The sequence below is a fragment of the Electrona antarctica genome (assembly GCF_951216825.1).
Source record: "Electrona antarctica genome assembly, contig: scaffold_104, whole genome shotgun sequence".
NCBI classification, from domain to species: Eukaryota; Metazoa; Chordata; class Actinopteri; order Myctophiformes; family Myctophidae; genus Electrona; species Electrona antarctica.
In genome coordinates, this window is record NW_027638064.1 from 262,456 (window position 1) to 279,423 (window position 16,968).

A 16,968-nucleotide genomic window follows, 5' to 3' on the forward strand; every position below is an offset into this window, starting at 1 on the left:
AGGTGGGAAAGTCCGAGCCATGGATGGCAAGGAGGGGCCGGGAGGCCGGTAGGGCGGGTGGGGTGTCCAGGACTGGGTTGACAAGGCTCGCAAGCGGCTATCGTAGTCCGTAGCAGCGAAAATCGCGTCATCAAGGCGTTCGAAAGGGACCATGTTGGCGATGACTCTTTGGATTTCGAGGGACAGGCCCTGGGTGAAGCAACCAACCAATGTAGCTTGGTTATGGATGCAGCCCGCATTCTCAGTCACAAAGTCAACAGCGTACTCCCTGACGGAACGATTACCCTGAGACATGTTGAGAGAATGCAGGGAAAAGATAGTCGGGGAAGCTAGGGCACCGTCGTAAAGCCTCGAGAGAGAAGAACACAGTTCCCCATAAGAAATATCCTTATCGGCCTTAAGGAGGCGATAGGCGTAAGTGGAGGGCTGGCCGGTTAGGCGAAGGAGGAGGAATGTGCGCCTCTGGGACTCCGTGGCCTGACCATCGGTATCGGCAACCAGGTTGCACTGGGAGAGGAAATGGGCGAAACCCCCGAACTCCCCACTAAAAGAACAGTTCGAGGAAGAAGCGAGGAAAGTAGCAGGCCTCCTGGCGGGTGGGGGGTTGAATCCAGGATCCTGGCCTTGGGACTCGCTGGAGGCTGGATATCCCCAGGTGGATTCGTTTGGGTTAATGGAGCCAGAAGACATGTTTCAACCGCTGCGTCCAAAAATAGACTGATTTTACTGTAAGGATTGTATTTCCACGGACACAAGCGCGGGAGATGCTGACTAGATGGAGCCCAAAGTTCAGAAGGGCAAAGTCTTGGCTGCCGAATAAGTTGGATTCCGGGTTTTAGAGATGACAGAATTGTAAGGGGGGCGACCCCGGACGCGCCGCAAAGCGGCGCGGCCAAAAAAAATTTGGGGGTTCAAACCCCACAGTACCCCTGAAATGCATAGAAAACTGCTTTTTTTTGGCACAGCCAATAAAACAATTGGGGGTTCAAACCCCACAGTACCCCTGAAATGCATAGAAAACTGCTTTTTTGTATACTGTGCCAATAACATTTGGGGTTCAAAGTAAACCCACAGTACCCCTGAAATGCATAGAAAACTGCTTTTTTTTGCACAGTTATACTGTGCTATAAAATTCCTGATTTAATATCAGGAATTTCATAATATTAATTATTATTATTATTACCTGTGCTTGATGCTGGTCCTGCTGCCACTTCTGCCTCCTCCTCCCCATCTGCCACTCTCTGTCATGCAACTGTATGGTCTTGGTTGTTTTTCTAACTTTGTCTTTAATGACATTATCTTCTTCAACTCTTTCCTTTCTCTTAAAGAGCTGAGCTAATGTTGGTTGCGTTGCCATTTTTCCGCTTTCCAGTTAGTGTAACCACGCACGGTAAAAACAACATCCCTTTCATTACCAACACTGCTATATTTCCGACAGGGGAAACAGAAACATGCGTCATTTTTAACCGAGTACTCAAGCCATGGTCGTGTGCGGTACCAGGCATGACTAAATGCACGTGATGTCGCAGTCGCACCAAATGCACGTTTGGGGTATGTACTTAATATGGGTTGGAATGGTGCATCTCCATTCAAGTCTGTGCTCACTGGAGCCGAGACCGAGACAGCGGAGTCTGTGGCCGCAGCCGCCGCACTGGCCGGTGTTGAAACACTGTTTGTGGGGGGGGAATGAACAGCAGCAGCAGCGATAGCCTCTGTGTTAGCAACAGTGCTAACAGATGGGCTAGGGACTGCACTCACTGCAGAGGCAACAGCAGCGATAGCCTCTGTGTTAGCAACAGTGCTAACAGATGTGCTAGGGACTGCACTCACTGCAGAGGCAGAAGCAGCACTAGGCTTGCTTTTGCTTATAGGCTTAAAGAAAGGATGCATGTCGCTCTCTTTCTTGCTACCAACAGAGTGAGCAGACGGGAGCACACAGAGAGAGTGATTGTGTGAGATAAAGTTTATTTAGAAAATAATCACTGAAACGTATTTTCTCATTGTCTGTGTTTGAGCATGTAGAACTCCTGATTCGTGGATCTGTTGCTGGAGGCGTGGTTATGTGTAGGGGGTTTTCGACGCAGCTCATTCTCCTCAGTGTGTGCCCTGTGTTGTGTTCTGAACACTTCTCTGTTGTGCTAATTTTGCTAGACGTCGGGTCCCTCCGCCTCGCTACCGAGACACAACTTTTGCGGTATGCGTTCATTGTTGGGTCTAAAAATGCTGCGCAGTGCCCACCCAATCAGAAACGGTACAGATATTTCATGATATTTTTTATAGGCAAAAAAATAAAGGATCCCCATAACTTTTGATTGGGTGGGCAGGACGCACGTTTGGGTGGGCTGTGCCCACCCCTGCCCCCCCCTAGAACCGGCCCTGCTCCCCAGGAGAGACAGAACCTCTGACCCATGCAGACAATGAGTTCTCAGCCAAATTATATCAAAAGTGCAAATCTAACAATTCAAACAACAACTTTATACATTATAATAGACATGAGTCCTTAAATACCTATATACACATCTAAATTATGTTGACATATCAGTCCTTTTATCCCATATTAAAGTACCAGAAATAAGGTTCACATATGAATCTGGTACTTTAATATGGGATAAAAGGACTGATATGTCAACATAATTTAGATTATTGTCTGCATGGGTCAGAGGTTCTGTCTCTCCTAGGGAGACCATATAATGTGGCACTTCCGGTGTCTCCAGCAGATAGACAACGCTGATGAAGGCTTGAACGCCGAAACGCGTTCGTTGTACTGCTGCTCTGCGGCGTACTATGTCAACTGATACATAGAATAAATTAAAAGTGCCTTAAAACGAGAGTTCCGTGAGTGCTGGTTTTCTCTTTGAGAAATGTTCCTGTTATGTTACGTACCCGACCGCGCACCCGGTAAAGATGCTCAAAGTGTTTAAAAGCAACTGGAGTCGTGCGAGCTATTACCTTGATAACTGACATATTGAGCCTACGACACACAGTGTGGCTTCCCCCCAGTAGGCCTCCTTCACATTCAGTAGATCCTCACACAGTGTGGCTTCCCCCCAGTAGGCCTCCTTCACATTCAGTAGATCCTACGACACACAGTGTGGCTTCCCCCCAGTAGGCCTCCTTCACATTCAGTAGATCCTCACACAGTGTGGCTTCCCCCCAGTAGGCCTCCTTCACATTCAGTAGATCCTACCACACAGTGTGGCTTCCCCCCAGTAGGCCTCCTTCACATTCAGTAGATCCTACCACACAGTGTGGCTTCCCCCCAGTAGGCCTCCTTCACATTCAGTAGATCCTACGACACAGTGTGGCTTCCCCCCAGTAGGCCTCCTTCACATTCAGTAGATCCTACCACACAGTGTGGCTTCCCCCCAGTAGGCCTCCTTCACATTCAGTAGATCCTCACACAGTGTGGCTTCCCCCCAGTAGGCCTCCTTCACATTCAGTAGATCCTACCACACAGTGTGGCTTCCCCCCAGTAGGCCTCCTTCACATTCAGTAGATCCTACCACACAGTGTGGCTTCCCCCCAGTAGGCCTCCTTCACATTCAGTAGATCCTACCACACACAGTGTGGCTTCCCCCCAGTAGGCCTCCTTCACATTCAGTAGATCCTACCACACAGTGTGGCTTCCCCCCAGTAGGCCTCCTTCACATTCAGTAGATCCTACCACACACAGTGTGGCTTCCCCCCAGTAGGCCTCCTTCACATTCAGTAGATCCTACCACACAGTGTGGCTTCCCCCCAGTAGGCCTCCTTCACATTCAGTAGATCCTCACACAGTGTGGCTTCCCCCCAGTAGGCCTCCTTCACATTCAGTAGATCCTACCACACACAGTGTGGCTTCCCCCCAGTAGGCCTCCTTCACATTCAGTAGATCCTCACACAGTGTGGCTTCCCCCCAGTAGGCCTCCTTCACATTCAGTAGATCCTACCACAGTGTGGCTTCCCCCCAGTAGGCCTCCTTCACATTCAGTAGATCCTCACACAGTGTGGCTTCCCCCCAGTAGGCCTCCTTCACATTCAGTAGATCCTACCACACAGTGTGGCTTCCCCCCAGTAGGCCTCCTTCACATTCAGTAGATCCTCACACAGTGTGGCTTCCCCCCAGTAGGCCTCCTTCACATTCAGTAGATCCTACGACACACAGTGTGGCTTCCCCCCAGTAGGCCTCCTTCACATTCAGTAGATCCTACCACACAGTGTGGCTTCCCCCCAGTAGGCCTCCTTCACATTCAGTAGATCCTACCACACACAGTGTGGCTTCCCCCCAGTAGGCCTCCTTCACATTCAGTATATCCTCACACAGTGTGGCTTCCCCCCCAGTAGGCCTCCTTCACATTCAGTAGATCCTACCACACAGTGTGGCTTCCCCCCAGTAGGCCTCCTTCACATTCAGTAGATCCTACGACACAGTGTGGCTTCCCCCCCAGTAGGCCTCCTTCACATTCAGTAGATCCTACCACACAGTGTGGCTTCCCCCCAGTAGGCCTCCTTCACATTCAGTAGATCCTACCACACAGTGTGGCTTCCCCCCAGTAGGCCTCCTTCACATTCAGTAGATCCTCACACAGTGTGGCTTCCCCCCAGTAGGCCTCCTTCACATTCAGTAGATCCTACCACACAGTGTGGCTTCCCCCCAGTAGGCCTCCTTCACATTCAGTAGATCCTACGACACAGTGTGGCTTCCCCCCAGTAGGCCTCCTTCACATTCAGTAGATCCTACCACACAGTGTGGCTTCCCCCCAGTAGGCCTCCTTCACATTCAGTAGATCCTCACACAGTGTGGCTTCCCCCCCAGTAGGCCTCCTTCACATTCAGTAGATCCTCACACAGTGTGGCTTCCCCCCAGTAGGCCTCCTTCACATTCAGTAGATCCTCACACAGTGTGGCTTCCCCCCAGTAGGCCTCCTTCACATTCAGTAGATCCTACGACACACAGTGTGGCTTCCCCCCAGTAGGCCTCCTTCACATTCAGTAGATCCTACCACACAGTGTGGCTTCCCCCCAGTAGGCCTCCTTCACATTCAGTAGATCCTACCACACAGTGTGGCTTCCCCCCAGTAGGCCTCCTTCACATTCAGTAGATCCTCACACAGTGTGGCTTCCCCCCAGTAGGCCTCCTTCACATTCAGTAGATCCTACCACACAGTGTGGCTTCCCCCCAGTAGGCCTCCTTCACATTCAGTAGATCCTACCACACAGTGTGGCTTCCCCCCAGTAGGCCTCCTTCACATTCAGTAGATCCTGTGATCTACGACACACAGTGTGGCTTCCCCCCAGTAGGCCTCCTTCACATTCAGTAGATCCTCACACAGTGTGGCTTCCCCCCAGTAGGCCTCCTTCACATTCAGTAGATCCTACCACACAGTGTGGCTTCCCCCCAGTAGGCCTCCTTCACATTCAGTAGATCCTCACACAGTGTGGCTTCCCCCCAGTAGGCCTCCTTCACATTCAGTAGATCCTACCACACAGTGTGGCTTCCCCCCAGTAGGCCTCCTTCACATTCAGTAGATCCTCACACAGTGTGGCTTCCCCCCAGTAGGCCTCCTTCACATTCAGTAGATCCTACGACACACAGTGTGGCTTCCCCCCAGTAGGCCTCCTTCACATTCAGTAGATCCTACCACACAGTGTGGCTTCCCCCCAGTAGGCCTCCTTCACATTCAGTAGATCCTACCACACACAGTGTGGCTTCCCCCCAGTAGGCCTCCTTCACATTCAGTAGATCCTCACACAGTGTGGCTTCCCCCCCAGTAGGCCTCCTTCACATTCAGTAGATCCTACCACACAGTGTGGCTTCCCCCCAGTAGGCCTCCTTCACATTCAGTAGATCCTACGACACAGTGTGGCTTCCCCCCAGTAGGCCTCCTTCACATTCAGTAGATCCTACCACACAGTGTGGCTTCCCCCCAGTAGGCCTCCTTCACATTCAGTAGATCCTCACACAGTGTGGCTTCCCCCCCAGTAGGCCTCCTTCACATTCAGTAGATCCTCACACAGTGTGGCTTCCCCCCAGTAGGCCTCCTTCACATTCAGTAGATCCTCACACAGTGTGGCTTCCCCCCAGTAGGCCTCCTTCACATTCAGTAGATCCTACGACACACAGTGTGGCTTCCCCCCAGTAGGCCTCCTTCACATTCAGTAGATCCTCACACAGTGTGGCTTCCCCCCAGTAGGCCTCCTTCACATTCAGTAGATCCTACGACACACAGTGTGGCTTCCCCCCAGTAGGCCTCCTTCACATTCAGTAGATCCTACGACACAGTGTGGCTTCCCCCCAGTAGGCCTCCTTCACATTCAGTAGATCCTACGACACAGTGTGGCTTCCCCCCAGTAGGCCTCCCTCACATTCAGTAGATCCTACGACACAGTGTGGCTTCCCCCCAGTAGGCCTCCTTCACATTCAGTAGATCCTCACACAGTGTGGCTTCCCCCCAGTAGGCCTCCTTCACATTCAGTAGATCCTACCACACAGTGTGGCTTCCCCCCAGTAGGCCTCCTTCACATTCAGTAGATCCTACGACACACTGTGGCTTCCCCCCAGTAGGCCTCCTTCACATTCAGTAGATCCTACCACACAGTGTGGCTTCCCCCCAGTAGGCCTCCTTCACATTCAGTAGATCCTACCACACAGTGTGGCTTCCCCCCAGTAGGCCTCCTTCACATTCAGTAGATCCTGTGATCTACGACACACAGTGTGGCTTCCCCCCAGTAGGCCTCCTTCACATTCAGTAGATCCTTTGATCTTTTGTGGCCAGATGTAATTTCTTGCAGTCTAGTAGGACTATAGTAAATAACGTGCGCGTGTGTGTGCGTTATTTGCTCCAGGAGTGGGAGGCGCTGCAGCAGAGCATCCAGAGGAGAGAGCGTGCCCTGCTGGAGACCAAGTCCAAGGTCACGCACCCTGTCTACAGCCTGTACTTCCCCGAGGAGAAGCAGGAGTGGTGGTGGCTGTACATCGCTGACCGCCGAGAGCAGACACTGGTGTCCATGCCTTACCACGTCTGTACGCTCAAAGACACAGAGGAGGTAAGACCCTGTAGAGTCCATGTCTGTATGCTCAGAGACACCGAGGAGGTAAGACCCTGTAGTGTCCATGTCTGTACGCTCAGAGACACCGAGGAGGTAAGACCCTGTAGAGTCCATGCCTTACCACGTCTGTACGCTCAAAGACACAGAGGAGGTAAGACCCTGTAGTGTCCATGTCTGTACGCTCAGAGACACCGAGGAGGTAAGACCCTGTAGAGTCCATGCCTTACCACGTCTGTACGCTCAGAGACACCGAGGAGGTAAGACCCTGTAGAGTCCATGTCTGTATGCTCAGAGACACCGAGGAGGTAAGACCCTGTAGTGTCCATGTCTGTACGCTCAGAGACACCGAGGAGGTAAGACCCTGTAGAGTCCATGCCTTACCACGTCTGTACGCTCAAAGACACAGAGGAGGTAAGACCCTGTAGTGTCCATGTCTGTATGCTCAGAGACACCGAGGAGGTAAGACCCTGTAGAGTCCATGCCTTACCATGTCTGTACGCTCAGAGACACTGAGGAGGTAAGACCCTGTAGTGTCCATGCCTTACCATGTCTGTACGCTCAGAGACACTGAGGAGGTAAGACCCTGTAGTGTCCATGCCTTACCATGTCTGTACGCTCAGAGACACTGAGGAGGTAAGACCCTTTAGAGTCCATGGCCCTCATTTATCAATTGAGTGTAAATTCTGCCCCAAATTCGAGTGTAGGATTCGTAGTACACCCACGTCGGGTCGGCATTTATAAAGTGATCGCAGACAGCTGATCCTTCCTAATTTCATTCCTAGCAGTAATAAATGTGACGGCTGAAATCAATCTGGCACGCCCTGTGAAATCAAGCCTCGCCCTCGTTTTTGCGACATGAACAACTGCAATACGACCTGGAAACCATGGATACAGGGAAAACTAGCTGCCCACCTCACCCCCCTCTCTCATACACACACACACACACACACACACAGACACGCACACGCAACTTGCAAGCCCAACTAACTGGTGTGTTGTATCTTAAATAAATAAAGAACGAACACCTGCATGAATTAAATAAAGCTGTAGGCCTCCTACCCTGTCTGTTTCCCTCTCACCTCGCTTGCCTTTCTGTCATGTCCACGCACGCACGCACCTCAAGGCTACATGACACATCGCATCGCCATGAATGGAATACGTTTGTAGGCCTATAATAATTTTACCCATTCGTGCACAGTGCACGGCGAAGGCGATCAGTGAGACTGCGCACTGCTGTGATAAGTCCTGTGGGTGAGTGATGCCTGCATGAGAGATAGGCTACCATGTCGTCAAGGCAGTCATAATCAACGTTTATGGAGTGATTTGATCATTGATGAACGAATCATAAACATATGGATGAAGGTTTGCATGTGTGCTCGTATGTGCTGGGCTGGCGATGCACGCCGCGGCCCCGTCCTCCCGACCCCCGGAAATTATCTCGCTTTTATCTGAACTGTCAAAGCGCTTATTTAAATGGTGAATGATTAAGCCCCTTACGCCTGCTACAATTGCAAATAGGCAAGCTCTATGATTGTCATTGTCACTTGGAAATAAAGGCGTGCAGTCCATGTGCCTTTTTTTTAAATAATATCACAGTGATTATATAGGCATCTGATGTCACGCTCATGCCGCATGCGATGCGCTCCCAAATCATCTCACAAGTGCGCTCGCATAACAAGGCCAGTAAAGCACTGTTTGATTAAGCACAAACTAATACATTGTAAACATGTTATATTGTGTTTAATTGCGCGATTTTAATTACTTGTAAAGTTGGAAATCTCTATTTTTCTTCTTTTTTTTTACATGTATATACATACAGTTTTATATTAACATTTTAGGAGTGAAAACATATGTTTAGATGCCTGTGACAGCGTGTCAGCAGTTCAGACAATGCTGCTCCGCTGTTCTACGACAGGTGAGGACAAAGCGTACGACAGCTCCCGACCAGACATGATTTTTGTCCTGGCTCAAGTTCAAATTCATGCTTTGGCGCAAATCGTAAATGCCGAAATTTGCTGTAATTTCGGCGTACACCCATATTTTGGCGTACGCACGGTTGATAAATGAGGGCCCATGTCTGTATGCTCAGAGACACTGAGGAGGTAAGACCCTTTAGAGTCCATGTCTGTACGCTCAGAGACACTGAGGAGGTAAGACCCTTTAGAGTCCATGTCTGTATGCTCAGAGACACTGAGGAGGTAAGACCCTTTAGAGTCCATGTCTGTACGCTCAGAGACACTGAGGAGGTAAGACCCTTTAGAGTCCATGTCTGTACGCTCAGAGACACTGAGGAGGTAAGACCCTTTAGAGTCCACGTCTGTATGCTCAGAGACACTGAGGAGGTAAGACCCTTTAGAGTCCACGTCTGTATGCTCAGAGACACTGAGGAGGTAAGACCCTTTAGAGTCCACGTCTGTACGCTCAGAGACACTGAGGAGGTAAGACCATGTAGAGTCCATGTCTGTATGCTCAGAGACACTGAGGAGGTAAGACCATGTAGAGTCCATGCCTTTCCATGTCTGTACGCTCAGAGACACTGAGGAGGTAAGACCCTTTAGAGTCCACGTCTGTACGCTCAAAGACACTGAGGGGGTAAGACCCTGTAGTGCATTGGTGCCCAAAGTGGGGTCCGGGGACCGCCCAGGGGTCCTTGAGGGAGTTCCAGGGGGTCCCCGGCTAAATGATAGTTTGGAACCAAATGGACCATTATGGGTCTGTAACTCTGGAGTGAAATTAACATTGATTTTACAATATAAATCGGGGGTCTCAGAGATAGAAATGCCATTAAACGTGGGGGGGGGGGGGAGGGACCAACTCGTATCAAACTGGGCGTCCATGAAATGAAACGGGTTAAGAATCACTGCTAGAACCTTTTTCTGACGGCAACGCGCTCATCCCCTGGTATTATTTTTTATTTAAAAAAAAAAAAAATCTCCTAAGACGTGTACAGACGTCCTGGGCACACCATGGAATAATTCCCAGGACGTCTGGAGACGTCTTGGGCACAAATTGGGTTAACACTTTGTGAAAATCACTTTCACCTAGAAAATCCATTCATTCTTTTTTAATTCAGCTGACTGTGGAGACACATGCTGGAACTTTTTACTTTGAAATGTTTTATAGTTTCTGAGTTATTTAATTTAAACGCCCAATGCATTCTCAATGGCGAAAACACAAACTTTGGCACCACGTATTCAAAAAAAACAAATCATTATTTTGATTTTTTAGATTAAAAAAAAATATGTTTTTCCCCCCAAAGACGGCCACAGACGTCTTGGACACTGGATGTGTTAACTGTCTGTCTGTGTCCCACATGGAGATCTCTGTATCTGTCTGTCTGTCTGTGTCCCACATGGAGATCTCTGTATCTGTCTGTCTGTGTCCCACATGGAGATCTCTGTATCTGTCTGTCTGTCTGTGTCCCACATGGAGATCTCTGTATCTGTCTGTCTGTGTCCCACATGGAGATCTCTGTGTCTGTCTGTCTGTGTCCCACATGGAGATCTCTGTATCTGTCTGTCTGTGTCCCACATGGAGATCTCTGTATCTGTCTGTCTGTGTCCCACATGGAGATCTCTGTGTCTGTCTGTCTGTGTCCCACATGGAGATCTCTGTATCTGTCTGTCTGTGTCCCACATGGAGATCTCTGTATCTGTCTGTGTCTGAAGAGGGCAATCTGACTGTGAAAAGTGGACTGGTTAAGTAATCCATTTGCAGGTGTGGAGTTGCCATGGCAATCAATTGGCTGAGGCCAGAGGCTGCACAGCTGAGAGAACATGGCCTCATTAGGTCCACTGGCAGAGCCTGAGCAGAGCCTTGTGTGGTGTTTCTGGACAACGGTGCGTGCCACCGACTCGAGGCCGGGCACTGCACTCCCTGTGGGGCTGTGGAACGCGTGTGTCTAATTAGAAGTTATAAGTTAAGTTATACAGCTTGGTAGCCAAGCTGTCTAATAGCATCCTTAAGACGCTGGCACCTTGGTAAGGAATGCCTCTTCCAGACTGTGGTCAAATGTACACGCATTTTGTGTGAATGCCAGTATGGCCATATTGGCCCTATGCGAAGGTGCTGATAGCGGTGGTACTAGGGAAAATGAAGGCCCGGCCCAGCTAATTAGCATACATTGTACATATGAAAACATGGGGCCAGGTTTGGGCAGAATTTGAAAACTCTAAAGTCTATTTCTCTACATTGAACCATGTGTTGCTGTTTCCCTGTGTGACCACCAGGTGGAGCTGAAGTTTCCAGCTCCGTCCAAAACGGGGAACTACCAGTACTCTGTGATCCTGCGCTCCGATTCCTACCTGGGACTGGACCAGATCAGACCTCTGAAGGTACCGTGTGTGTGTGTGTGTGTGTGTGTGTGTGTGTGTGTGTGTGTGTGTGTGTGTGTGTGTGTGTGTGTGTGTGTGTGTGTGTGTGTGTGTGTGTGTGTGTGTGTGTGTGTGTGTGTGTGTGTGTGTGTGTGTGTGTGTGTGTGTGTGTGTGTGTGTGTGTGTGTGTGTGTGTGTGTGTGTGTGTGTGTGTGTGTGTGTGGACCACCAACCTCAGTGGGGTTTTAACATGTTTAAATGTATTTTGACATGTTTTAACATGTTTAAATGTATTTAAACATGTTTTAACATGGTGTAATGTCTCCTACAGCTGGAGGTCCATGAAGCCAAGGCCATGGCCGACCACCACCCCCAGTGGGACATCCCAGAGACGGAGGAGGAGGACGAGGAGCAGGAGGACAGCGACGGCATCGAGGAGAGTGATGAAGATGACGAGGACAATGACTGAACACACACACACACACACTGAACACACACACTGAACACACACACTGAATGCACACACAAATACACACACATTACCACACGCTCACTGAACACACACACTGAACAAATACACCTGCAAGCAAACACATAACTACACATAACCACACAAACACACACACACAACCACACAAACACACACACACACACACACACACACACACACACACACACACACATAACCACACACACACATAACCACACACACACACACACACACATAACTACACATAACCACACAAACACACACACACACAACCACACAAACACACACACACACACACACACACACACACACATAACCACACACACACACACACACACACACACACACACACACACACACACACACACACACACACACACACACACACACATAACCACACACACACACACACACACACACACACACACACACACACACACACACACACACACACACACACACACATAACCACACACACACACACACATAACCACACACAAACACATAACCACACAAACACATAACCACACACACACACACACTTTCAGCAATGCGACGCTATACGTTTTTTGGTGAATGGCGTCCCCCGGACAGACAGACAGACAGACAGGGGGGGGGGGGGGGGGGGGGGGGGGGATTCTGGGCGGTTCGAGTTTTGGACACACATGACCCGACAGAGACTAATTATATAAATGTATACAGACAGTTAACTGGTCTTTACATCAGAGTCTCCACAGACTATATAAATATACAGTTAACTGGTCTTTACATCAGAGTCTCCACAGACTATATAAATATACAGTTAACTGGTCTTTACATCAGAGTCTCCACAGACTATATAAATATACAGTTAACTGGTCTTTACATCAGAGTCTCCACAGACTATATAAATATACAGTTAACTGGTCTTTATATCAGAGTCTCCACAGACTATATAAATATACAGTTAACTGGTCTTTATATCAGAGTCTCCACAGACTATATAAATATACAGTTAACTGGTCTTTACAAAAAATTGGACACGTTTAAAGAAAACGGATGTGTCCGGGTTTTAATGTGTTTTTTTGGGGGGATGTGTGTGTGTGTGTGTGTGTGTGTGTGTGTGTGTGTGTGTGTGTGTGTGTGTGTGTGTGTGTGTGTGTGTGTGTGTGTGTGTGTGTGTGTGTGTGTGTGTGTGTGTGTGTGTGTGTGTGTGTGTGTGTGTGTGTGTGTGTGTGTGTGAGAGTTGGACACTTATGTTTTTTTTTTTTTTTTGGGGGGGGGGGGGGACTGGATGACCCGTTATCTGGGCTTTCTTTTCTTTTTTTTTAGGGTGGGGGGAAGGGCAGTAGGGTGGGGGGAGGGGCAGTAGCGTGCAGGGGGGGGGGGCAGTAGCGTGGGGGGGGGGGGGGGGGGCAGTGTTCAACTGCTGCAAAATCCGTTGGTTAAAAAAAAGACATAAAAAACAATAAACAAAACAAAAGAGACGAGTCGACGTTTAATAATTTCAGACATACTTTTTTTCTTCATTTTTTATTATTATTATTATTATTTTCTTTTGGTGGAGATTTAAACCACAGTCGTGTTAAAAAGGTTCTGCTTCTCAAGGACTCCCTGAGAGAGTACGAAATGGTACGGGTCCACTGTGGTTCCATTTGTACCCTCGAGGTCCATTGTTTGACCCCTTGACGGGTCCACTGTGGTTCCATTTGTACCCTCGAGGTCCATTGTTTGACCCCTTGACGGGTCCACTGTGGTTCCATTTGTACCCTCGAGGTCCATTGTTTGACCCCTTGACGGGTCCATTTGGTTCCATTTGTACCCTCGAGGTCCATTGTTTGACCCCTTGACGGGTCCACTGTGGTTCCATTTGTACCCTCGAGGTCCATTGTTTGACCCCTTGACGGGTCCATTTGGTTCCATTTGTACCCTCGAGGTCCATTGTTTGACCCCTTGACGGGTCCACTGTGGTTCCATTTGTACCCTCGAGGTCCATTGTTTGACCCCTTGACGGGTCCACTGTGGTTCCATTTGTACCCTCGAGGTCCATTGTTTGACCCCTTGACGGGTCCATTTGGTTCCATTTGTACCCTCGAGGTCCATTGTTTGACCCCTTGACGGGTCCACTGTGGTTCCATTTGTACCCTCGAGGTCCATTGTTTGACCCCTTGACGGGTCCACTGTGGTTCCATTTGTACCCTCTTCTTCTAGGTGTATATAGGACCCTCTGAGGGACCCTTTGGGGGTCCCCGGACCACATGTTGAGGAGCGCTCCTTCTCCCTCTTGTCGGTGTCGCTCACCGGCGTTCTCTTCTACATCCTGACAGTTTTCTGAAAAAGCTATGTTTCTATGTCAGTCGTTCTTCGATTTTTCAAAAATAGCAGACCTACAAGCTACGAGCTTGTAGATCTGCTATTTTTCAATAGCTAAAGCATAACATAATGCTAACACCAAAAGGGGTTCCTGCCCAGAATGGGTTAAACCCGGCCGGGCGACAGATGGCCTGTTTTACACCCGACCGGTGGTTCGTTCATTCGGGTGGTCTCAGCGCTGGGACCCTGATATTGTTCCAACGTATTTTTCTTTTTTGAAGGTCGTGTTTTTTAGAAATTGTTTGTTTCAAAAACGTTCTGTTCCTGTTTCTGTCTTTCATTCCAGTTCCTGTTCCTGTTTCTGTCTTTCATTCCAGTTCCTAAATGACTTCACTGTCCGAGAAAATAAAAGACAAAGAAAAAGCCTTATTGTTCTATAAATACAACCGAACATAAGTTATTGTTCTATAAATACAAGCAAATATAACATAAGTTATTGTTCTATAAATACAACCGAATATAACATAAGTTATTGTTCTATAAATACAACCGAATATAACATAAGTTATACTTTGATAGAAGGTCCTTTTTAGACGCTATGCGTCAAAATGTTTTTTTTGGTTTGTTTGGTTTTTTGGGGAAGCAATTAAATGTGTTTTATGTTCAAAGGACTAGTTCGCCCAAAACATGCCTTATTTTCCAGCCCATGAAGCCTCGCGTTCCTGAAACCATCATTCGACGACCAACATTTTGACGCATTAATAACAATAATAACTTTATTTGTAGCACTTTTCAAAAACAAGTTTACAAAGTGCTTCACATACAATACATAAACAGGCAATTCAAATCAACAATGGAAATGAAAAAAATACAAAAATAATGAAAGACAAGATACAAAAAGAGAAAGCAGAAACTTGGATGTTTATTCAAACTCATTAAAAAGCCTTTATATAATTGAGGGTTTTTAAAAGTGGACACAGCAGTGGTCAGTCTAATGTCCAGTGGTAGTTGGTTCCACAGCAGTGGTCAGTCTAATGTCCAGTGGTAGTTGGTTCCACAGCAGTGGTCTGTCTAATGTCCAGTGGTAGTTGGTTCCACAGCAGTGGTCAGTCTAATGTCCAGTGGTAGTTGGTTCCACAGCAGTGGTCAGTCTAATGTCCAGTGGTAGTTGGTTCCACAGCAGTGGTCAGTCTAATGTCCAGTGGTAGTTGGTTCCACAGCAGTGGTCAGTCTAATGTCCAGTGGTAGTTGGTTCCACAGCAGTGGTCAGTCTAATGTCCAGTGGTAGTTGGTTCCACAGCAGTGGTCAGTCTAATGTCCAGTGGTAGTTGGTTCCACAGCAGTGGTCAGTCTAATGTCCAGTGGTAGTTGGTTCCACAGCAGTGGTCAGTCTAATGTCCAGTGGTAGTTGGTTCCACAGCAGTGGTCAGTCTAATGTCCAGTGGTAGTTGGTTCCACAGCAGTGGTCAGTCTAATGTCCAGTGGTAGTTGGTTCCACAGCAGTGGTCTGTCTAATGTCCAGTGGTAGTGGTAGTTGGTTCCACAGCAGTGGTCTGTCTAATGTCCAGTGGAAGTTGGTTCCACAGCAGTGGTCAGTCTAATGTCCAGTGGTAGTTGGTTCCACAGCAGTGGTCAGTCTAATGTCCAGTGGTAGTTGGTTCCACAGCAGTGGTCTGTCTAATGTCCAGTGGTAGTTGGTTCCACAGCAGTGGTCAGTCTAATGTCCAGTGGTAGTTGGTTCCACAGCAGTGGTCAGTCTAATGTCCAGTGGTAGTTGGTTCCACAGCAGTGGTCAGTCTAATGTCCAGTGGTAGTTGGTTCCACAGCAGTGGTCAGTCTAATGTCCAGTGGTAGTTGGTTCCACAGCAGTGGTCAGTCTAATGTCCAGTGGTAGTTGGTTCCACAGCAGTGGTCAGTCTAATGTCCAGTGGTAGTTGGTTCCACAGCAGTGGTCAGTCTAATGTCCAGTGGAAGTTGGTTCCACAGCAGTGGTCAGTCTAATGTCCAGTGGTAGTTGGTTCCACAGCAGTGGTCAGTCTAATGTCCAGTGGTAGTTGGTTCCTCAGCAGTGGTAGTTGGTTCCACAGCAGTGGTCAGTCTAATGTCCAGTGGTAGTTGGTTCCACAGCAGTGGTCAGTCTAATGTCCAGTGGTAGTTGGTTCCACAGCAGTGGTCAGTCTAATGTCCAGTGGTAGTTGGTTCCACAGCAGTGGTCATTACTGACCGGCCACCATTAAAACGTTTTTAATACTAGTATGGTTTTAGTATTAAAAACAATCTTTTTTTGTGTCCAATGTATTTGGATTTAGTTCGTAAAGTTAACATAACTATAACTAAATGCATTTGAAATTCAATAAAAAGTTTACTTTTCAGGATTCCAATTAAAAAATAGCAAAAAAAAAATAGCCGATCTACAAGCTCAACGCGTCGCACTGCGACGCGTTGAGCTTGTAGATCTATTTTTGCTACGACAGTAATATGCAAAGTGGCCCCTCTGGAGTTAGTGTGGAAAAAAAGTGGCCCCTCTCCATGGTCAACGTTTCCCTCTGATGCAACTGATGGAAAACAAGTCGTTTATTTTGTGGTGAACTGTTTAAATTTCTTTCATTTAGTAGTTTGTGTGTGTGAGGGAAAAGCCTACAGTATGTTATTGTTATTATTTTACATGGAGATAAAATGTTCCTCTTGGTCAGCGAGTGTTACGGGATGCGTGTTCTCTGAGACGCTGCCCCCAACCATGGCTCTGAGACGCTGCCCCCAACCATGGCTCTGAGACGCTGCCCCCAACCATGGCTCTGAGACGCTGCCCCCAACCATGGCTCTGAGACGCTGCCCCCAACCATG

General features: G+C 48.4%; 1 protein-coding gene across 2 annotated transcripts in view; it reads left to right on the forward strand.

The window, feature by feature from the left end:
* sec63 (SEC63 homolog, protein translocation regulator) overlaps positions 1 to 12,159 on the forward strand; it is a 72,837-nt gene extending 60,678 nt beyond the window's left edge. For both annotated transcript variants that reach the window (XM_079531325.1, XM_079531324.1), the window contains exons 18-20: positions 6,826 to 7,026; positions 11,259 to 11,363; positions 11,674 to 12,159. In XM_079531325.1, coding sequence (XP_079387451.1) covers positions 6,826 to 7,026; positions 11,259 to 11,363; positions 11,674 to 11,811 — 444 coding nt within the window. In that variant the 3' untranslated portion in view covers positions 11,812 to 12,159. The remainder of the gene's footprint in view (positions 1 to 6,825; positions 7,027 to 11,258; positions 11,364 to 11,673) is intronic.
* The last annotated feature ends 4,809 nt before the right edge of the window (positions 12,160 to 16,968 follow it).